Source organism: Micropterus salmoides, unplaced genomic scaffold, assembly GCF_014851395.1.
Source record: "Micropterus salmoides isolate LMB-PRFRI ecotype aquatic unplaced genomic scaffold, ASM1485139v1 Ms_hic_scaffold_6, whole genome shotgun sequence".
Taxonomy (NCBI): Eukaryota; Metazoa; Chordata; class Actinopteri; order Centrarchiformes; family Centrarchidae; genus Micropterus; species Micropterus salmoides.
The window spans coordinates 16,324,301-16,349,069 of record NW_024044348.1 but is presented as its reverse complement, the minus strand read 5'-3'; the positions used below and the strand labels follow the sequence as shown (position 1 = coordinate 16,349,069).

Below are 24,769 nucleotides of genomic sequence, written 5' to 3'. Positions count from 1 at the left end.
AAACTTGTTACACTCCTTTTTCATTATGTCACTGTGATACTATCTTGCTTACAATTAACATAAGAAAAAAACTTAGAGGAATCACTGTAATTTTCTGTGTGTGTGGGCTGCTCAAATGGTTTTAATGACATAATGCCTCCTATGCATAATTTATATTGTAGCAATGCTCCTGTGGTGAGATATGTGTGTGTTGTGGGGGGAGGAGGAGGGGAACGTGATTTCCTATGGCATTACTATTTATGAAAGCAAGAACAGATGAGAAATGGGCATTTTCAATGTTAAATAAGTGACATTCTGCTCTTAATCATCCTTAGTCCGCAGATGTATTTATACAGCAGAGTGGGTGTGTGAGGGAGGGGAGGGGTTAAAGATTGGGAGGGTATAGATTGCAGACTGAGCAGAAGTGGGGTAGAGGCTGGATTGTGATAGCGACAGATGCCTAGAAAACTGTGAGGGGCACTCCTCAGCTTCAACACAGTCCCAGACTGCACCTCCGAGAGCAGGGGCGGAATCTGCAGCTGTCACTCTAAAGGTTTACCTCCATTACCACATCCAGCCGGAGCTTGGACAAGTGATCACTCTCTAGAAATACAGGTCGGTCACGTCAGAGCATTGTTTTTGTTTTGTTTTTTGTTCAACTGCAAAATGTTTAGGAAGTATGTTCTGTAAGTAAATGTAATGATAGAAATAAAGAAGTGAGCAAGAAAGAAAGATGCCGGTGAACTGCTGCGCACCCATTGTTCTCTCTCCCTCTCTCTCTCTCTGCCTTTTTCTAACTATGCAAATTTGTACATTTTAAGGCTGGCATAATAAAGGCAAGATTTTTTTCACGTTTTCAGCGGTGGAATTTGATTTAGTGCGTCTTCTCGGGCAGCAGCGCTGGTTTTTTAAAGTATAGGCCAGGAGATTAAAAACCTTCTGGGATAAAGAAAGCGCGAAACAAAGTTATGAAGTTGTGGTAGGTTACCTGTTTGCTATTACGACGTTACTGTGGCGAATTTTGTTTCCTTTCGCATGTGAGGACGACATTTTCAAATGCTCGTGAACAAAAAAGGGCAGAGCAGCTGAGAGAAGCAGCGGTGGGTGGGTTGAAATGGGGGATGGAGACCCCTCTACAGCCTTTATCACTCAAGTGTTCGTGACCAGTGTATAGTGTAATTCCCTTGTATAGCAGCATAGGCATATACCCTACACTATAATACAGATTAGTCAGTGTTTTCTGCTAATTTAGTCCTACCCATTACTTTTGTCAGTGAGTAGCAGCTGGTGATGAATCCCCTTCCTTTGTTACCGGCCGGCGTGGGCTACCTTTGCGTGTCTCCTTTCATCTTCCTAATTCGCTTAAAGCTTTGTGTATACTGAATATTCAACGTTCCTATAAACTCACAGATTGGCTTGATTTTGCAAATCCACAATGATTTGATGTAATAATATTAGGTTTTCTCCTTAAACTGTAGCTACATGTTTGCTTTGTCTGATTTGGAGGCCAGAGACACCAAGAGGAATTTGGCAAAATTGTGCAAATAAGAAATCCACCACATAAAAAAAGTATAATTAGTTAGAAGTAGGTCCAAAAGCAGAATTAGGCTGGTGTTCCTGTAAAAGCAGATAGAATTACTTATATGTATTACTGGACTGCTCATTAACTGTAAATTTGGGTAAGGGATGTGCAGCATCCTATCATGGCGTATCCTGTCTTGATTGCACCTTTGTAGCACTATGGACAGTTCCCAGATTGTTCCTACCCACATGCTGACATGCAGGGTAAAAGTGCTTATATTATTTGGGATATAGTGAAAAAAACAATGTTGTATAGGCCTAATATTTACAGTATTTGTCAAACCAAAATAGGCATATCAAATTATCAGTGGCATTCAAAATGAATGTAATATAAATCTGTAATCTCTATTCTGCAGAAACATGCCGTTAAGGGCTCTCTCATATTCAAACAGGTTGATTGGTTCAGTGTCAGCTGAAACACAGTAAGTAAGATTAAGTTGAACTTCCAGTTCTCTAAATTGTTTATGAAAGGAAGTTACATTCTGTGGCAAACACAAATTTAAACACAAATGGTTTGCTCCATTCTCAGAATAGGATTATTGTGGTTCTGCACTGATCAGTAGTTCATACAGAAAATTCTGTTTGTGAATGTTACTGCAAGTTCTGGATTACCTCCTCTATGTATGTGTCTTGTGAGACTTGCTACACAGCTTTTCATTCAGAGAAGAATAGTTGTACATCTAAATCATAGGCATTCAACTCAGAGTCTTGGGCTTATTTGGCACTGAGCCTTACCCAGCATTCCTGAAAGGGTTGAGAGTCTGCAGTTTTGTCTGATCTCAGTAAGGTTCCCATGCATTTACATATGTTGTCTAGCCAAACTGTGTTTGGCAGAGAGTAGTTTCCTAATTGAACTTCTAGTTTACTTCTAGACAATAGACTTCTATCTGTTCTCCTTTCTGACAGACCACTGTTTTATATTTGAGGGAACTAAGTTGCACGCTGTATTTATTGAAAGTTTGACAAGACACATTCCTAATGTTCACATGTAGTAAATACATTTTAACTACCTAAAACAATTACCTACCTAAGTGGACAGCACTGTTGCCTCACAAGAAGATGCTGGGTTTGAACCCAGCCAGCTAGTGCCTTCTTGGCATGGATTTAGCCCCCATACAATTCAGGTGAATTGGAAACTACCTGTAGGAATGAATGTGTTCATCTATGTCTTGAACATAAATTATATATATATTCCTGAGCAATGTAGTTGTTTTAAGCATTCATAATTAAATTGACAGTGTAAATTAGACAATGTTTTATATCTCAACTCATATTAAAAGACACCTTCATCCACTTGTTCCTAGGAGACATCATGGGAGGCAAACTGAGCAAGAAGAGGAAGGGATATGATGTGAGTGACCCCAAAGAGACAAAGGATGAGACCTCAGCAATAGTTGGGGGTGCAGAGGAGTCTGCTAAAGTGGAGGCTGTAGCCCCATCCACAGAAGCTGAGTTGACAGCTAAGGCAGACAATGTGGTGGAACAAGCTGTGGAGTCAGCTGTGGCAGGAGTAACTGAAGCTGTAAAAGCTCCAGAAGAACCCAAATCTGCACCTCCGGAGGAACCAGCTCCTGCAGCTCCAGAGAAGGTAGCTCCAGTAGAGGAACCAGTTGCAGCAGCAGAGAAGGCTGCTTCAGTAGAGGAACCAGATGCAGCAGCAAAGCAGGCTGCTTCAGTAGAGGTTTCAGTTGCAGCAGCACAGGAGGTAGCTCCAGTAGAGGAACCAGTTGCTGCGGCAAAGGAGTCTGCTCCAGTAGAGGAACCAGTTGCAGCGTCAAAAGAGGCTGCTCCAGTAGAGGAACCCGTTGCAGCGACAAAGGAGTCTGCTCCAGTAGAGGAACCAGTTGCAGCGTCAAAAGAGGCTGCTCCAGTAGAGGAACCCGTTGCAGCAGCAAAGGAGGCTGCTTCAGAAGAGGAACCAGTTGCAGTAGCAAAGGAGGCTGCTCCAGTAGAGGAACCAGTTGCAGCAGCAAAGGAGGCTGCTTCAGTAGAGGAACCAGTTGCAGTAGCAAAGGAGGCTGCTTTAGTAGAGGAACCTGTTGCAGCAGCAAAGGAGGCTGCTTCAGTAGGGGAACCAGTTGCAGTAGCAAAGGAGGCTGCTCCAGTAGAGGAACCAGTTGCAGCAGCACAGGAGGAATCTCAAGTAGAGGAACCAATTGCAGCAGCAAAGGAGGCTGCTCCAGTAGAGGAACCAGTTGCAGCCGCACAAGAGGCATCTCAAGTAGAGGAACCAGTTGCAGCAGCACAGGAGGCAGCTCAAGTAGAGGAACCAGTTGCAGCAGCAAAGGAGGCAGCTCAAGTAGAGGAACCAGTTGCAGCAGCACAGGAGGCAGCTTCGGTAGAAGAACCAGTTGCAGCAGTAGAGGAACCAGCTCCAGTCGTACAAGAACCTGGTGTAGCAGCAAAGGAATCTGTTCAAGCAGCAGAAGAACTCACTGCAGCAGCAGAGGAGTCAGCTCCAGTAGTTGAGGAAGTTGAAGAACAAGCTCCAGCAGAGATCTCAGAGGCTACAACAGCAGCATCAAAAGAACCTGCGCCAAGTGAGGTTGAACCTGAGTCTGCAGCTGTACCCGAAGAGCTCCCTGTAGAAGAACCTGCTGTAGCTGTAGAATCTGTGCCAGAGCCAGAGGTTGTTCTGGCTAGCACAGAAGACCAAGAGGCAGAGCCCATGCCAAAGACTGTTACTGAGCCGGAAGCCACTGTGGAGGAGACAGTGAGGCCTGCTGCTGTCCCCGAACCTGAACCAGTGGCTGAGCCAGCTGTAGAGCCAATGCCGGAGCAAGCCACAGTACCAGAGCAAACACTCAAACCAGAGCCCGAGCAACAACCAGATCCAGAACCCAAACCAGAGCAAACACCAGTGCCGGAGCTTAAAATATCGCCAGAACCTGAGAAAGAGGCTGTTGCAGTGGAATCTGCAGCAGAGAAACAAGTAGAGAACATTGAGCCAGAACCAATTGTAGCCACATCTGACACTGAAGTACCTGAGGTCTTGGAGACTGCAGCAGAGGAGGTCCCCGCAGAATGTCAGCCTATAGAAGAGGAAACTGCAACAGGAGCCTCCAGCACTGAGGCGGCAGCTGAGCCAGAAGTAGCAGAACCTGTCCCTGAAATTGTCATCTCAGAGTCTGTTTCTGCCAGCGAAATTACTGCTGAGTCTGAAGAGGTAACTGAAGCCTCTGTGAAAGAGGTGCCTTGCCCAGAGCCTGAGGTTGAAAGCAATGAGGAAAATGGAAATTTAGAGAGCCCTGTTACAGAGGATGTGGCAGAAGTAGATGCACCTCCAGCTGTGAATGGAGAGTGTACAGATTCTGCCGCCGCACAGACAGAGGAATGTGTTAACGGTGATGAAAAGCCAGAGGAGATGCCTATCAAGGAGCAGAGTGACTTTGAACTGAAAAAGGACATGAACCTGAGTGGGGATGTCCAGGAAGTTCCCGATGCAGTCTCCGACATGATGGTGGGTCTCAGCACTGAAGTCACCCAGGCAGTCTGAAAAGAAAGTATCTGTCAAATCAATGTGAATTCAGTTTAATCCTCCGATTGTGCGAGAAAACCATCAAGGTATCACACACAGCTAGGCTTTCTGTAATGCTGTAACCACCGCAATGTTTATAGTGGTAACTCAGGCAAACGGATGTTTTCTTTTGAGTAACCAAAAATGAAATGCAACAACTTGAGGATAGAAAGAGAGACGGACAGAAACACAGAGAGAGAGATAGGAAGTAAGATGGGAGTGCAGACAAGAGACATTTGGAATTTGAAGGTGAATGCAGACGGACAGTGAAACTAGACAGAAGAGGAAAAACACTAGAGAGTAAATATGGTATTAATGAATGGAATGAATAAATCTGTGTGTGAGCCCGATGAATATTACAAAGTGGTTTATTGGAAAAGCGTTCATTATTAGTATGTTATCTGATTTAGAATGTCGTATATCCTTTCTATTACTATATGCAGAGACCTGACATAAATGTTTTGGCCTTTTCTAATAATGGTACCTGTGAGGACTGTTCATTTCAAATTGATTGTTCGGAATAGAGAATAAAAAGAGATTGTTATAGCCTACAGTGATCTTCTTTTCTTTTCATGCCTTCTCTGAGCATTATGTGTCACAATTTTAAGAGGCACTAGGTCACTAGTAAGATTTATTGTACTTTAAGCTATGGATTAGACCTTCTCATTAATGAATCTGTAAAACTTAACTAATTTTAAACCATAAAATTCAATGAATTTTTGTCTATAACTGTGAGCGACGCAGAGCAACATCGTTTACAGAACATCTAGGCTCTGTTAATATCAAACCACTTGTTGACATCCACTGCTACTACAGCTCATATCAGCTCCACTGGGTTAGAGTTTGACTGATTATTCATATCTATGAAGAGCAATGTCCTTTAGCTTACTGACCACATTACAAATATTTTGGTTGGCGGAACATGGCTGCCTATTGTGTGCTGCCTGCATGTCATGATTTGGACAACAAAAGAATTTTATTGAACAATGACAATCAGTCCTTTTTCTGAGGCTTTCTGATTTTCCTCACCTTTTCTTTTCCTCACATCACGACTACTATCACTGAGGCTCCATGCCATAGCAGCATACCCTGCCAACATTTCACAGATCCATACCAGCAAGGGGAGCTGAAGGGGGGAGGGGCAGGAATGCTTGCAAGAGGCAGAAAAAAAAGAACGAGGGGGGAGGGCTGTTCTGGGATGAAAGCAAGTGCTATGATGCTGCATAGAGAAAAAGAAGATACTCACTGGCATTTTCACACTATTTCACATTAGTGAAATTATACAAGCAATTAGGGCGAGTATAGTTGGACTGAAACTGGCAGGGATAAACATGTTGTGACACCTACCTGATGCCTCCTTGTAGAATGCTGCCACGCCTGATGCTCACGCTCATGTCAGAGACAAGAGGGTCTTTGTTGTGCAGGTGCTAAAACACATACATTAACAAGAGGGAGTAAAAGGATATTTATGTTTTCCTGCATCTCCGTGTGTGTACATACATGGACAGAGGCCAGGTGGGTGAGTGTGTGGCTGTGTGTGCATGTGTGTCAGGTGGAGGGTGGGCCTTAGTAGAGTATGGTCATCCAACCTTGAAATAACTACTGGACCAGGGGTCAGAGCATAAGAGGAGATCTGATAGTGATAATGGCAACTTCCCACAAAAGTAGCTCCATAATGGGCCCCTCCACATACCAACTCTCTCCGGTTTCTTAAAAAAATACTCCAGCACTGCACATTTATGAAAGGAATGTTGTGGAGAGGGTTTGGGGGCCGGGAGGATGAACTCGCTGGCATGTTTTCATCTTTCTTGCCAAACAGTTTTGTCAAAATGACTGACTTTGTGTGCATGTGGGCTGCTACCATTGGTCACTGGTTTGGAAATAATTCCAGTGTTAAAAAAAAAAAGTTTTACAGAGATGATACCTAAAGGAGCAGCACATGGTTTAATTTATTTTTCATATAATGATGACAATACATGATGCTTCAGTCAGACTTATCCAGATTTATCCAACAACGCTGTATTTGTTAAAGCTTTTCAATTGTTTTACTTTTAAATTGTTTCTAGAAGTCTACTAAAAAAGTCAGTTTGGCAGCAACATGACCTTCTAACCTTGTATGAACAATAGATAGTAATAGTTGCAGTTATGATAGAAACATCATGATTAGATATTAACACTGCTTAAACCAAATATAAATGTTTTTATTCTTGCCAAAATTGCATTAATATAGTAGTTACTGAAGTCCTATATGGGAGGCTCATCTTTTCCACATTTCCCTGTTTGACTTCCCTTCACTTTCTTTCCCTTTTATGTGTGTGTTAGTCCGGGAGAACAGGGTCCTTGTCTTTTGCATCTTGATTTAAACACTGCCTTAAAGTTGCATAGTTGTGAAAGGCCAGCTGCACTGCCTGGTTACCCTAACACTATGTGCTCTATAAGCAAGCTCCTGCACAAAGCTCAGACTGTGTTCCAGCTCCTTTTTTCCCGGCGTGAAGACTAGCTTGCAGGCTTTAGCTATCCCCGATCGATGCCTCTGAGAAGCAAAAGGAAAACGAAAACGTGAACTAAATCCAAAGGCTATATTATGAGGAAATTCATGAGGCACTGACCTACTCGGACAAGTTTCCAAGTCTGTTTTTTTTTAACCTTCTGGGCAGAGTATCGAAGACACAGGTCTAGAACACTGTTGAAATCTTTTTAACAAACTCATCCATATGTTAATGGTTGATTCATTCTTGAATATGTGAATGTTTGCATGATTGAGAAGTAGGGGGGGGAGAGGAAAGACCAACATTAACAAATTCTGTACATAATATCTTCAACAAATTAGATATAGCCCATTATTGATAATTTAAAGTTCTTAAAAAGTGGTTGGAGGGTTAGATTTCTGCACTATATGGTGCCCATATAAGAAACAAAAAAAGAAGTGTCTATGGCCTGCACCATACTTTCTCCTAATTCCACAATACAATACTCTTCATTTCATAGATAAATAAAATACTGTTGCAACTTTAAACACAAAATGATGACCATTAGTAAGTGCCCTAAATCTCAATTTACTGCTGACTATTGAGAACCCCTATCCCCTATATAATAGGGAATATAAGCCAATAACACTAAATATTCATGACAAAAGTTCAGGAAGAAAGCAGACTTAGTTACTAAATGTTTAAGATTCCTGTGTAATCAGAATTTGTCAGTGGTTTGGCAACATAAGCAAAAACAACCCCACAGCTGTCATCACATTTGGACTGAAAAAACGTTAAATCCTGATTGGTGCACGGAAGTACATGGCATCACTTTTTTCCAACTGAGCCCCGCCCACTTCAAATCACTTAAGACTCATATGCAAAAAAATGTGAAATAACCAAAACTGTTAATACTAATACTATTCTAACAAAGAAAACACTTTGTTCATGTAGGGCTCTATCTGTGATTGAGAAAATGTGTTTTCTTGTCCATATAGAAGACCGCTTGGCTTACTCTGCTCTGAACTGGCTCTACCTTATGACAAGCCTTCTTAAGGTAATATTTAATTTGAATATTTAATTTTACATGCCTTTCCCTATCTAGAGGGATGTTAACTCCAACTCCAATGCCATGTGTGCTTCTGGTAAGGAATCTTTTAGTTTCATCTTGGTTATTACTGAGATAACAAAGAAGGAGAATGTGAGTGTGTGGGGGAAGACTGCTCAGACATCTGAAATGTTTTCTGACGTGTGAGATGGTCTTTCCCTCGCTCCCTCCACTCAGCTGGCTGAGTAAATAATAAGAGTCAGGTGGCCAAATTACAGCAACAGCTGATCACTATTTATTATTCAAGCAAGAGGGTGTCAGAGCAGAAGATCAGACAGGAAAACACACATAATACAAGCCCAAAAACAAACAACTCACTCTTCACTTTCTCTCATTCCAGACACACAGTGATGTCTCATGCTTTTACTATGATGGCTGTACAGAGGCTTCTTCTCTTTCCCTTTATGGTCTCTAAAACGGTTAGTCAGAAAGGTTAGTCAGAAAGAGAGATATTCAGTGGTTAAATATCTCTCTTTCTCTCTCACTCTTGGTGTCTGTCTTGCACACATTATCAGCATTACTGTCTCCCATCCTTTCTCCTCTGGACCTGTAAATCTTTTTAGCCTCTTTATCGCTCTTTCTCTCTCTCTTGTTTGGGCTGTGGTTCACCCTCCCACACCAGAATCCAGCCATCTGGATTGCGCTAATGCTGTCATTGTATTAGGGCGGGTAGAAGCCTATTAGACAGAGCTCGGTGGTAGTAAGGATCAATATTGATCCATAGGGTTAGGCTAATGGATGCTGAGAGTAGCAATGATTCCCCTTTGTCTGCTCAAAGATCCCATCACCCTTAACTCCTCACACATGGCAATCTGTCTCTTTCTCAACACACACACACACACACACACACACACACACACACACAAACAAAGACCCTGCTTTCTATTCTGTCTCACTGCTGATGCAGCTGCAGTGCTGAGTGAGCACTTTACAGCTGTCCATTTTGTGTGTGTGTGTGTGTGTGTGTGTGTGTGTGTATGTGAGAGTGTGTGAATGTGAACATTAGCATCTATGTAAACAGTAAACAAATAAAGCCGATGATACAAAGGGCAACTTTTTGAGCAATCGTGCAGGGAAACATCTCCGTCAATGGTAATGAGTAAAGATTACTACCATAATCTCCTTTCCCCACCACTCTGCCACCTGCCCCGCTATCCGTTCAAAACATCGTCGGACTAGCCACTAGCAAGATTGACCAGCAACATTGCTCAAAAAGTTGCCCCGTGTATCATCAGCTTAAGGGTCTGTGGATTCTCACTCGTACCTATATGTAGATAGGACATAAGAACAATCAAAAGATTCATGCCCCCCTAATTACTTCAGGGTCAACTAAAACTAGCACAATAACTTATTTAGGTTTTGACATCACAAAATCAGACATCTCAAAAGCAGGCATCAGTGTGGATGTTGTCTCAGTTTTCATTTTGGCTCCACACCTGCTGACATTTTCAGTGCCCAGGCCGTTGTATCAGCAACTATTCAATGTCACAGTGTTTGCTGGGTAGCACCAAAATGAAAGTTGAGACAGCATCCACAACTGCTACACCCACCTTTCTTTGGAACTTTATTCAAATAACACCTTTCAAAACAAAGCTAAAAAGTGTCTAACTGTAAAAAAGAAATAAAATAATAATAATAATCACATGGGACACATATATCATCTGCATATAGCCATAAATATGTAGAGATAGAGACAAAGATAAAGAAATAAATGTTATGTCTATGCATTTAAAAGTAGCATGTATATGGGGAACCAGAATAGATCCAACCCGATCTCATCTCAGGCGTGACATATACACTAGGGTGACCAGATGTCCCCCTTTTCTGGGGACAGTCCCCAGTTTTGATGGCCCGTCCCCATCTGGAGCTGTCCCCGGAAATGTCCCCGGTTATAACTGTGTGTTAATCATAGAATGTAGGCCTATATGGTGTTAACAGACCTGAAATCAGATTTTACGTAGCCAGATAGACTGGACAGCAGAGCATACAGGTGTTGTGCCGGAAAGTGATCGTCCACCGAAAAGCGCTTGCAGCATGTTAAAGCTGTATCACCCAGTCTCTTTACGTCTACAGCTTCTTTTATCCGGATCAAACAGACATAACGAGCAAATAAACATCACATTATGTCCGTCATAATAGCAAAGGTATGTCTTTGTGAAACTTTAACGTTTATTTTAAGGGAATAATCACAATTGTGGCCAAATAAGTGTTTGCAACGTAACCAGGCATGACATTTACGTGATTAATGTAACGATGGAATATGTGTTTGGTAAGCCTATGTCTAATATCCTTGTTTATATTTGGAAAACGGAATGTAGCCTATAATAACCGACCATCATTAAGACGAAGCTACTGGACCAACTGGTAGGCTACTACCAGCAGTGTCTCCTCTTTCTGAGGGTCTCGTGTAGGCTAAACACTCCCTAAAGCTCCCTTGAAGTGTCTCCTGCGTGTTTGTACCTACACCTCTCGCCCTCAAACAGTGCCAGAGCAGGCGCTGCGTTTTTAGCAACAAAAGACACAGACCTGTGAGTTGTGATAAAGTTTCTGTTAATATGACAGTTACTTAGTTAAGGGCTGGCGCTATAATCTTTGATTAGACTGACAGAACAGCTGATTCGGTGGTTGCCTATGCAGCGCATTGATCTTTTCCAAAATCAACCAAAAAAGGCATTGCTGTGCCCCTCGCGTTTTATACAATGTACACAATTACAAAATAACACAATAAAACAATGACTAAGTTTGTCTTAAGGGTATGTGGAAAGACTGTGTAGCATAGTTTCTTGTTGCAGGCTGGTAGATCTGCAGTTAAAGGGAGAATTGTGGCAGTTCGGAGTCTGCAACATCTAAAGCTTAGTTCTCAAATCTCACTTCAGTGAAGGGTAATGTAACAGTGTGATAGGCCTACTGTCGAACTAGCTCAAACACTGCTGAGGCTTGAGTGACCACTTTGCTGAGGTGGCTGTTTGTAGGCCTACTGCAGTTCACTGCTGCCTGATTCAGGAAATTGGTCAAGGTTCCACATTTTCAAACCTGCAAAGCGCTTTCTGTCTGATCAGGGCCTAACTCAAATAGTACTTTTTACCTCTTAATACCTTTCAATAGCCAAAACAACATATAAAATGCAGTATTCTACTTCCCAGAAAGTGATTGCAGCCTCTACTTCTTGACTGGTTATTTCTGCCCTGAAATGAGTTGATTATATATTTATATATATATATTATATATTTGACAGATTATTAAACCAAAATTGTCCCCCTTTTTATTTCATATATAATAACATATAGTTTTTTAATGACATTAAAATGACATTTTTCATTTCAGAAATTTGGTCACCTCAATAGACACGCTTTGGAATAACTGTGGCTATTGTACGCAAAAAGGCGATTTTGCGTGTGTGTGATACGCTGCAGTTTGCAATAGCGTTGCAGCACAAAGGAGGCTATTGCGTACAATAGCCATGGTTTTTCCAAAGCGTGTATATGTGACGCCTGAGCATGAGAACAGGCTGATCCCTGGGGGTCACCACAAAAGAGAGGAACGCAAGCAACAGTGTACATGAAATTGACAGTCTTTGTGTGGATTTTGTGAGGGCACTATATAGAGCATAATCATATCTTCTGTAAAAAAAAAAGGCCCATAAATAAATGACAATCAATCATTTTGAAACCCAACCACAGCAAAGCAAAACAATTAATCTACATATAAAGTTCTACACTGAACACACACCTGTTATCTCAGCTTAGTCAATGAAAAAGAGGTTGCGCATAAGCACAGTGTGTGTTTTAGATTAGAGATGGAAACTCTGTGTGCAGTCACCTTGATCAAGCCTCCAGGCCCTGTAAGTTCGAAGGAAACATGCAGCGAGAAGTTCATTCCTCTCTTTGACTTCTTTAGCCTTCCTCTGGTGTATGAAACTCTCCACTATGTTTGAAATGATACTGAACTTGTTTTTCTTGACTCAAGCACTCACCACTGCACTTGTCATTTCACATCAACAAACGAACAATGCAACAGCCAAAATCAGAAAGAGCAAAGCACACTGTACTTTCTTCAATTGTTCAGCTTTGCTACCTGAAGATTAATGGGGACCATTCAGAAAGTTGTCAGAAACATTTGGAACGGTGTTCTATAAACCGCAAAATAAACTTTACAAAAATTATATTTAGAAGAGAACTGAAAACACGGACTGCTTAACTGTGTAACATGATACATGGGGTTGCGTATAAATAGCACACCAGACATGTTACATACATTTTAAGCTTTTCGTGTGTCATGGTGCATGGTGATATGGTGCATTAATGAGTTTTGGATGTGCATGGTAACAAATTTAGTTTAAGCAACAAAAATACTTGGTTAGGGACACGAACAGCTGTCTGCTATGCTCTACCTGACATTTGTTTCTCTTTGACATTCATGCAGAAAATGACATGCTGTTTCTGCACAATATGTGTCAATACAGACTAAATGTGGTGAAATGGCACGCAAAAAGCAAATTCCCACGCAGGTAAAATGACAAAAGAACAGGAGACAGAATTTATCAGTTTACAACAACAACGATCAGAATGATTATGAAAAGATGGTTATAGGCTCTGTTTGCATTTAGTGACAGCTGGAGTAACAGGAAATACATTTCATGTCACACAACCTATAGAAAACACTTCTGGTTCTGGCTGTTCTATTTTTTTTAAACAGCACATTTATTTTTACAGCAGTTGTGCCCTTATAATAGAATTCCAGTTGTAAATTGTTTCAGCCCCAGCCACCATGGCTGCAGAGGAGTGTCCATTGGGGAGAGATGACCTTCACTGTGCCTTTGGTGACAGAGCTAAATCAAAGCTGCTGCTTGTTTAAGACAGCCACTGTACACTGGCTGCATTGCCCCTGGTGAATTATTTATACATGAAATGAAATGACCTCTGGCGCTTTGAAGACAGCATGGATAGGGCAAGGACAAAGCAGACAAAGTAAAAGGTAGGGGGTTGGCAGAGAGAAACTTGCAGAGACAAAGAAGGGTTATAACTGTATTTTTGTACATAATTGAGATTTAAGAAAGGAAGATAGAAGCGGATGGAGAGGGAAACAGATATCTCAGCTCTCTGGAGGAACCTGCGGGGGTTCATACTTGAGGTCTTTACCAACCTGTTGGAGCAGCAACTGTGTGTCTCTCTGTATGATTGTGTGCTCTTCGATGTCTATCTTTGTGAGAAACAATATGACTTTTACACCTGGAAAGTGAAGTTCTTTTTGGAAAGTCATGACATTTTAGCAAGTCCTCACATCTTTACAGGAATGTTTAGAAATCAAGACTAAGTTTTAAGTTTAAGCTTAACATTAGCTGCCTATCGATATCAGCATTGACTATCACAGTGTAGATTTAAAACTGATAACGGCATTTACAAGTTGCAGAAGAATTTCCTCCCATCTTTGATTACCCATCCATCATTTCCACTACCTGCACACCTTCTGAATGACAGCTTGGCAGCTTGACAGCACTTTGGTTGACCTGGTTGAATGACTGACTGAATATAAACTTTCCCATCTAGCTGATAATACCGGTTAGTCACACGCTAACTAAACCTGACACTGTAATGTGTCACTCCTGTTTGCTACTAAACTAATACCGTGCGGTTGTCACCAAGGAGTTTTACAAGTAAAGCGAGGTCAAATGCTGTTGAAGACAACAAGAACCAATCACTGGAAGCCAACCATGAAAAGGAGTAATGCAGCAGTGTTGGAGAACATTATTATTGGCCAGCTGACGGCGGACTGACTGGTATACCAGCTTGAATTGCCACATTCTTCTCTGACCCTAACCCACAAAACACTCACATACAGCACACACACAAATGTGAGTAGGTTATGTTATAGAAATTACATACAAGTTTGAGACATTTCATATGTGTAAACAAACCCCAACGCACTCTCTCTTTGTCTCCCTCCATACACTCTACCTGATGGTACTCCCCAATAGTATATTAGGCACTGATGATCTTTCAGTGGCAGGTAGATGCGAAAAGTGCTTTTCTTAGCAGTCAACTGGAAATAGCAGCTTGAGGCATCCGTCACCTTGCTGCAGGCACATGGGCAGAAATCACGGACCTATATGAACTTACCAGAAGGCCTTCATTTATGGTAAAAATTTTCAAGACTTTTACAAAATCCTGTAGCTTTGTTTGATTTATCTGACACATTTCCTTCATATATTTTGGCAAAATCTCACAAAATGAAAACAGTTCACACAATTGCACAACAGTGTGTTTTATCACACTGGTGGAGAAGTGCCAGCACTGCATAAAAGCTGGAGAGAAAGGGCTAAATTGGCTCAATATCTCTCAAAATGAACACATGCATATCCTAATAAACCTGAATATTGTTTTACATCAGCTGTAGAGTGTTCTTTGTGTTCCTTTCGTCTTGGCCTGTCAACATTTGTTTAACTGTGGAGGACTCTAAAGTGCTGTGGCAGATAGTCATCCCAGCTTTTCACGTCCAGTTATGTCAACAAAGAGGGAGAAGGAGAAATGGACAGAGAGAGAAAGTGGGATTTTTTTCTATTGAAATTAGTAACAAATAAGCATTTATAACTGATTAAAACCATTAACAATGTCTGCATTTTGGGGGAGTTACATATTTAACCACAATAACCATAAACAAGAACATAGCAGGCATTTTTTTTCTCACAGAAAACAATGATCACTTGTAAAATAACACTAGCTCTCGTATCCAGCAAGGCTCTATATGAATGACACCATGTACGGCTTATTTTTTATACAAGACAAAATTCCAGCTATATTTTCAGAATGAGCAGGCAGGACTCATAAAAAAGGAATCCCTCCAGCTTGGACACACAGCAGACACTCACATAAACACACCCCACCCCCAACACACACAACGAAATTGAGTTCATAGCCTTTTCAGCCTCACATTGCTTGGCAAGTTATTCTTCAACATTTTAGATATTAAATTGTGGGTGCACCTACACGTATTTTAAAATACACACAAATGATTAAAATACACAGTATTTTAGTGCATGCTTTTGTGCACATGTGTCAATGAAAGAGAAACTGAAGTGAAGGCAGAGATGGAAAGTGTTGGTTAGAGGAAGGTGGGAGGCCGGTCTTATTGTAGTAGAGTAACAAGGACTTCAGATGCACTTACAGAGAATCACTGGGCGAGTGCCGGGACCGCCTTCTGTCACGGACTCTCTGCACGCCTCATTAAATCCCTTAACTTTGTCATAGATTCATCCCAACAAACAGGCACACACACACACACACACACATATAATACACACGCATAATACACACAGTGCCTTGTGCCTCCACCCACCATGATGCCCCTGGCCCACGGCATTGCCATATGTCCACCACACAGGCACTGGCAGCTCCTCACTGCTTTGTGTGCTGCACACACACTTTAACCTAATGCAACATGTGAGAAAGACTCCAGAATGACTGGCAGGCAATTACAAAACACCCAGGGCTTTTTGATCCCACTGTTACTTTACAGACTACTACTCAAATACGTACAGACATAATCCAGCACAATCTGACATAACACTGTTGTCCACTGACAACCTTCTATGTTTGTTGTGGAAATTTTCATATTTTTCCTCTTAAGTTAATGGATTACAAATTCTCTTTTGGTTTGGGACATCTCCTTTATTCAGGGCAATGCTAGCTATAAATAAAACCTTTTTTAAAAATTGCATGGTCACCCTTACATTTTGTTTGTGCTGTGAATGTATTTATAAAGTACTTTGCTGTAATCTGCATCAAATTCTACCCTGTAAGAGATGAGCTCACTTGTCACAAAAACGCTCACCTTTGTTTTTAGAGAGAAACTGCCATATTTGGATAACAAATGCTTGACAAGCCTTTGGTGTTGCGGTCATATGTAACCCTCTGCCCCTCACTGAACGTCTCCGGTTACGTATGTAACCCTTGTTCCCCAAGAGGGGGAACGAGACACTGCGTCGGTGACGACACTATGGGAACGCCTCTGGGCGTGGCAGGGCTGAAATCATGAATGAAACTACTCCAATTCTATTGGTGTTGTGCTAGAACGGTAGCGTGTGACGGCGTAACTGGAGGTGTATATAAGCACGCCGGCACACCGGACACATTAGCTCTTTGCTATGAAGCAAGGCACTCCAGGCGGGGCGAGGTGTGGCGGACCGACGCAGTGTCTCATTCCCCCTCTCGGGGAACAAGGGTTTCATAGGTAACCCGAGACGTTGCCCTTCGAGGGAACTCGAACTGCGTCGGTGACGACACTATGGGAACGAGAATACCCACTACGCCACGCCGAAGCCTCCGCCTGCCCCCCCCAGTGTGCAGTAACCTTAGGCACGACTAAGAGGAGAGCGCACAGGTGCCGGGTGCAGAAGGAAGGTCCAGACTGTAAAACCGGATGAAAGTGTGAGGGGTGGCCCAGCCAGCTGCCTCACACAAATCCTGGTGCGAAGCCCCTACGAGGAGGGCCCTAGAGGCCGCCATGCCTCGAGTAGAGTGTGCCCTTACGGCCATAGGTGAAGGTAACCCGCGCACCTGATAGCCCAGGGAATAGTCTGAACAATCCAGTTGCTGATCGTGTGTTTAGAAGCAGGGAGCCCAGCCTTGGGGGACCTGAAACACACCAGCAACTTGTCTGCTTTCCTCCACCAGGAGGACCTCAGAGTGTAAATACTCAGTGCTCTGACAGGGCAGAGCAGATGAAGTCTCCCGTCCTCCGCCATCACATGAGGTGGGGAATGAAACGCCTGCAGCACCGTAGACCCTGCCAACCTGGATGGAACCTTAGGGACATAGCCCGGACAGGGGTGCAGGATGGCTCTGACCCTCCCCGAGGCAAACTCCAGGCATTGAGGAGAAACCGAAAGTGCCTGGAGATCCCCCACCCTCCTCAGAGAGGTGATAGCGAGGAGAAAGGCCATCTTAAGGGTCAGGTGCTTGGCCTCAGCCGACTCCAGGGGTTCGAAGGGGGCTTCAGCCAGCGCATCGAGAACCACTGGCAGGTCCCAAGTGGGAACCCTGGAACGAGTCACGGGTCGCATCCTCCGGGCTCCACGGAGGATGCGCACGACCAGTGGAAGCCTCCCCAGAGGCCCATCCCTCAGAGGGGCATGGAACGGCACCATGGCAGCCACATACACCTTGAGTGTACTATGGAACTCCAGTACCATAGTCACCGGGCAGGTTACTGGGCCCACCGCCCGTTCTCTACACCAGGTAGTAAACACATTCCACTTCAGGCCGTACGTCCTTCTTGTGGATGGGGCTCTGGAGCTGAGCAGCGTCTCGACTGTTCCCGCCGTCAGGCCCGCCTCCAGGAACTGGGCCCCCTCAGGGGCCAGACCCACAGTCTCCACAGGGCGGGGCAAGGGTGACAGCAGCAGCCTCTGCCGGGACCACAGGAGGATCTGATGTGCCAGTTTGCATAACGGGCGCGAGCGCAGACCCCCCTGGTGATTCAAATAGTCCACCACCGCCGTGTTGTCGGTACTGACAAGGACGTGGCGGCCGCGGAGAGCGGCAGAAAACTCCTCAGAGCTCTGAAAACCGCTAACATTTCAAGGCAATTTATGTGCCAAGAGAAATGATGCTCCTGCCAGGAGCCTCTTGCAAAGCGGCTGTCCATGGCCGCGCCCCACCCCGCGAGTGAGGCGTCTGTCGAATAATTGTCCGGCGACATGACGCTCCCAACACGGGACCCTGGGACAGGAACCAAGGCTTCCTCCATACTGACAGGGAATGAAGGCACCTGCTCGTAACATGTATCAGACGGAACGGATTTCCCCTCGGGGAGAATTCCTTAGATTTTAACCACCACTGCAGGGCTCTCATGTGCAGCAGGCCAATCCTCGGATTGGATGTGACTGATGATGGCGGGGATGGTGAGCATCCTGAACCTGAATCTCCTCAGAGATTGGTTCAGGGACCACAGATTTAAAATCGGACGCAATCGTCCGTCCTTCTTGGGAACTATGAAGTACTGGCTGTAGAACCCGGACTCCCTGACTGGTAGGGAAATGAGTTCTATGGCCCCTTTCTTCAGCAGAGAGTGAACTTCTTGTTCCAACACCTGGCTCTGCACCGCATGCACCGCAGTCCAGACCACCCCGTTGAACTTCTGTGGGGGGTGGCCCCGGAACTGCAGCCTGTAGCCATCCACCACGGTGCACCCACGGGGAAATGTTTGCAAGGCTCCGCCATGCTTCTACAAAATCCGCCATGGGAACCAGCCCCTTGGGGCTGGCGGTCCTCCACCCTGAAGCGGAGGACCGCCAGGGAAAACTCGCCGGCGACCCACGGTGTGTGAGCCCGATTGTTTTCCAGCTGCAACGCCTCGAGGCGGGCAGACTGGTGAGAGCGCCTGTTGCCTGAGCCGCCACGAGGGAGGGGACCTCGGTCAGCCTCTCGGGTGGCGTCCCGGGTTTGTTGAGGGGGACTACGGGAAGCGACGCTTTGCTTCTGGCTCCGGCGGTAGGAGCTAGACGAGGGCTGAGCTCGTCTCTTTTCAGCTGTCGCTGTCCTGGACCCAGACCGGCGGGGGAGATATTGCTCAAACGCCTCTCCCTGCGTTCCAGCTTGCTGAAACCTGCTGACGACAGCTTCCACCGCCTCACCAAACAGGCCAGTAGGAGAGAGGGGCACATCCAGGAGAAAAGCCTTCTCCTTCCCCTGGATGCCTGAGAGGTTGAGCCACAGATGGCGCTCCGTAGTCACCAATGCTGCCATGGAGCAGCCAATGCTTGGTAACATGGAGCGTTAAGTCCGTAGCTCTACGGAGCTCAGTCAGGTCCTCCTCAGAGGGACCTCCCCCTAGGTCACAGTCTTGAAAAGATCGGCCTGGTACGCCTGCAAGATGTGCAGGCTTGCACCAGCTCGACCCGCTGCCATGTAGGCCTTGCCCACCAAAGCGGATGTCGTCCGACACAGCTTGGTGGGACGCGCCGACTTCTGAAGGAACAAAGCGAGGGTGGGAGAAAGATTATTATTATTTAAGAAAGATTTACACAATGAGTTGTCGCGGGGGTGGCGCTCGGGCTGCAGAAAAGCTTATAGAGGTTACTGCCGGCCAGCGGCTCCTGCCTGCCTCTCATAGCTGGGCGTGGTCTGATGACGTCGGCCCGGCTCCCGGAAGTCATCCTCCATGATGCTAAGCACGTCTAGCTCCTCAGAATCAGACTGTTCAAGCCTCTCCAAACTCATACCTCGGGCAGGAGAAGCCGAGAAACGGACTCCCGAATGGGGAAGAGAGGAGGCGGAGTCAGCAGACGAGGAACGGGAAAAAGCCTCAGCAGTCCCGATGCCCTCGGAGATGTAGTGCTGGGCACCCCATGACCGAAGCCACCGCGCCGCCTCAGCGACCGCCGGGCACGAGCCACGGGGAGAGCGTATCCGGCCGTCTTTGGAAAAGAGAGCCTCACGGGACCTCAGCACCCTCAGGGGCAGGGCCTCGCAATGGCCGCAAGCAGCCGCTTCGAGAGCTGCCTGGGCGTGCGACATCCCCAGACAGGAAACACACAGGGCATGAGTGTCTCCAGCCGTGATGTAGCGCGGGCATGGAAAGACACACTGCCTGAACTGCTCACCAGCCATCTCCTCTGCTTCTCCTTCCAGGTAACTAGATCTTCTTGTGGTAGTCTCGAACATGCCAGAGTGCCTGCTGAACAGAAAAAAGCTAATGTGTCCGGTGTGCCAGCATGCTTATATACACCTCCAGTTACGCTGTCACACGCTACCGTTCTAGCAACGGCAATAGGATTGGACTAGTTTCATTCATGATTTCAGCCCTGCCACGCCCAGAGGCGTTCCCATAGTGTCGTCACCGACGCAGTTTGAGTTCCCTCGAAGGGGAACCAGTCCCACCGCCCTCTAATGTTACACATCAAGTTCACCACGGTTATTGGGTACAGCGTGTAATCATTTGATAGTGTTGATTTTCTAGCAACCATTGACAAGTCCAGTAATCTATATTCATGTCCTTAAGGATCTTGGGTTAAAGAGGTTTGAAGTTACTTTTTTTTAAGTACTAGAACTTCATTCTACCCTGTCATAATTTAATAGTTAGAAGCCAGGGGTCCGTCCAAATGCTTGCTGTGTCATATTTCACAAATGACTGTAAGATCTCAAATTGGAGATACATTAGAGATGCATGTATAGGTTGCAAGTATGCCGTGTGAATGTGTTAGAATTAATGCCAGAGGAAATTATCTCATCTTACCAATCACTACTTGAATGTTGCTAATTTAGTAAAGGTCTATAACATTCTTAAATGACTGACTACAGAACTCATACTTGATTTGACTGTGCTCAAAAGGCTTAGACAGTAACTTTCACAAAATGTGTAAGTCTATGTTGCTGTGTTATAGAAACACATCAGTTTTACTCTGTAATGAACCCATCAGATCACTAACAGAATGTGCCTTGTGAAGTGAGAATAAAAGATGAGAGAAGACAGAAATAAAGTGTTGAAAAAAAAGAATTCTCAGCTCTATGTTGTTTGTCTTTTTTTTACAGAAATCAGAACTGACAAGCTGACTGTGAACATTTTGACAGCCCCATCCCATAAATAGTGAACAACATACTGACATTGAAAGTAGGAAAAATTAGAGGAAGTTTTCGCGGTAGAAAGGATGGATGTACACAGAGACACAATAGGAGGAAGGGCAGGATTAAGTAATGAAGATGGGTCTACCTCCTCTTCACTTTGCTACTCTGTCGTCTGGCAAACCAGCCTGATGAGCGGCTGAAACAGGTAGAGCCAGCAGAGTGACTCAGCACCGGGCACTGGGACGTGACCCAGACCCACCACTACATTGCATTTCGGATGGAGAAGTGTCAGGCAAAGCAGGTCAAGACAGACCATCACTCCAAACTATTACTGACATCCAGAGACAACAGCTTCCCTGGCACTGCTTAGCAAGAAAGCCAACTCAGCTGATGCTCAAGGGAAAGCAGAGAGGGAGTGGGGTGGGAGGAGAGCTGTGTATGTGTGTGTGTGTGTGTGTGTGTGTGTGTGTGTGTGTGTGTGTTTATGCGTACTTGTAAGAGGTAACCTCCCAGAAAGGTTCCCAATAAGTTTCTGTCCAAAAAAATAACAATGATTTATCCTCATAATTTTGCTGTATGGCTACAAGTACAAGCTGCTGACTTTCCCATGACCCCTGCTGCATTGCTTACTGAACACGGAGGCTTAAGGAGAATGATTAGATTACTCACGTGCATGTGCAAAAGAAGTGGGCATGCAGCATTCTACATAGCGTACATAGACTGGATGTATACATTGTATGAATCCACACTAATATGAGATTAGAGCTAATTAACCTTCTTAACTGTTAGTACAATCTTATTGTGGAAAACTCTACAAACAATGTTCTATTATTCAGAGCAGTGGACACAGCCTGCTGCAGAACATGGAATGTAAAACACTCCTTTGAGAGGAGACGTCCTGTTTCTCTTCAAAGCGTGCCTGTAAGAGGGGAAGGGGAGGCTTGTAGAGATTGTAGAGAGCAGGGGTGGATAGAGCTCAAGTGGCACTGTTACCTGATGAGACCTGTGAGATGGTCACCATGAAAGTTCCAATGTGGTATCCTGATTGTAATCATTTTAAAGTGGTTGTTTGACATTTTGAGAAATATACTCATTTGCGTCCTTGTCGCAAGTTTGATGAGAAATTAATACCACTTTTATGTCCGTAGGGTAATTATAAAGCTACATCAAGCAGCCGGTTAGCTTAGCTTAACATAAAGACTGGAAATAGCTAGCTTGGCTCTGTCAAAATCCGTAATAACAAATTTCACGTGTTGTGTCAAAATCTGTTTCCCTATCAATTTGTGTTTCCCCTTATCTTAGCCTGACCCCAACCGGTTATCTCTGCAATGTCTAACCCTAACCTAACCTAAGCCCTAACCGCTTCTGTATGGTAGGGAAACACTATTCGAGGAGGAACAGGCTTCAACACAAGACAACAGACAGTTAGCTAATCATTTAACTGTTATTTTACTGTAGCTTACTGTTGTTGTTTGTTGTATCTTCCAAATAAGTTTGAATGACCAGTGGGTTTGTTTCAAGCCTGCATGATCATTTGAGAGCTCGTGCCACTTTGCATATGATTTCCTCATGATCTCAACAATTCACCTGGTGAGTACAATGTTATTACCAGAATGATAGACAAATCTAAAAATAGGATTGAAATTGTAATACAGAAGAATTATCCTTTAAAGGAATAGTGCGACACTTTGGGAAATAAACAAAATTCTTTTTCTTCCAGAATCAGCAGAGAAGGTTGATACTACTCGTATATCTGTACGCTATATATGAAGCCATAGCCAGTAGCCTGTTAGCTTTGCTTAACATAAAGACTGGAAATGGGGAAATGGCTAGTCTGGCTCTGTCTGAAAGTAGTTAAACCCGCTGAACCAGAACCTCTAAAGCTCACTAATTAACACATTTTTATCTTGTTTGTTTGATCAGTACAAAAATCAACGTGAGTATTTGAAGGCATGACATATGCTGGATTATTCCTTGTCCAGGAGCAGTAACTTCCCAAATACTTCCCCAAGTGTCAAATTATTACTTAAACTAATGATTTAATTCCTGTCTTTTCCAGAACTTGCAGAATATGGTACATCACTAAAAAATCAACTTATAAAATATAAAATATATTACTGATTTTAGACTGTATAATAATATTTACACGTTACAAGTTATTTTTCAACCTTGAGAGGGAAGGACAAAGAGATGTCTGGGAGACAGAGAGGCCGTGCAAACAAGGTAACTTTTCACCAGCAGCTCAGATTTGCTTGTCAACATGTGCGTGTTTGTGTCTTTGCAAGTCTGTATCAGATGTTTTCCTGTGTGACTCATTGCTGCATGTTTACAGAGAGGTTTTGACTGAATAGAACTGAATTGGCGTGTGTTCTTGTGTGTGTGTCTACATTAGATAATATTCTTACAGCCACAGACATCTTTCCCAGTACTCTGCCAGGCCTCGGTCCCCCAACATGGCAGTGCAGCTCTCTACTTGAATCTGATTGCGCCGCACACCTCCTGCTGTCTAATGAGAGGATTAGATTTTTTATTTGTTACAATCCCCTGCTGAAGTTACCCCTTCCTCTCCCTCTCTCTGTCTCCTCCTCCTCCACTCTGTCAGGCACACTGCTGCGTTTATGGGTCTCTCTGGTTTAATAGCGTATCTCCTGGCCTGCTGACACATGCAAAGCACAAACATCCATGCACGCACAATTTCAACCTCTAAATGCCTTCATACAGTACACCCACACATGTGGGCACATAAACTCATGAATACAAGAAGATATATATTCTCAAAGTGTTTGGGTGTTAAAAGGCCACAGTGAAGTAAAATGGAGGGGCCTCTGGTTCCCTCTCACTAGGTGATTGTTCTCTATCGTCTGTTGTGAGTGTGTACATGAATGTGTGGTAGAGAAGGAGCTGAGGATGATCGACACCATCCTTCCAGTTTGTCGATAAAAGATATAAAGCTGAATCAGACCTGCCGGTATAATTACAGGCAGGAATTTGAAGAATGCTGTGATCTGAACTGAGCCTGACACCATGTATAGGGCCCCATGCAGCTGATTTACCAACTCCCAGTATGTGTGTGTGTGAGAGATATACAGATAGAGATTGTGACCTTGGTGCGAGTTTGTGGTTGGGGCTGGGACCTTTCTGTGTGGCGTTTGCATATTCTCCCCGTGTCAGCATGGGTTTTCTTTGGGTACTCCAGCTTCCTCCAGTCCAAAGACATGTTGCAGGTTGTATTGGTGACTCCAAATTACCATTGGATGTGAACGTGAATGGTTGTTTGTCTCTGTGTGTCAGCCCAGTGATGAACTGGCGACCTGTCGACGGTGAACTCTGCCTCTTGCTCAATGTTTGCTGGGATCAGCTCCAGCACCCATTATAGACAATGGATGGATGGATGTTACGGGTGCCATTTATTATAAATGACACATTTTCCCAAATCCTGTATCATATAATAAATAAGGTAGATGACTAACTTCACCTAACTTTAAGCAGATTTTTGGGGACTGATTCTGCAGTGGTGGAGTTGCATCACTCTAAAATACTTACAACCCACTTTCTC

The 24,769-nt window shown here is 44.2% G+C and overlaps 1 protein-coding gene across 1 annotated transcript; it reads left to right on the top strand.

Moving 5' to 3' along the window:
• Positions 1 to 407: 407 nt before the first annotated feature.
• Positions 408 to 5,630, top strand: si:dkey-56m19.5 (calphotin). The gene is made up of 2 exons (XM_038701668.1): positions 408 to 594; positions 2,865 to 5,630. Exon 2 carries the CDS (start codon positions 2,873 to 2,875, stop codon positions 5,054 to 5,056), a length of 2,184 nt encoding a protein of 727 aa, XP_038557596.1. The 5' UTR covers positions 408 to 594; positions 2,865 to 2,872; the 3' UTR covers positions 5,057 to 5,630.
• Positions 5,631 to 24,769: the final 19,139 nt, after the last annotated feature.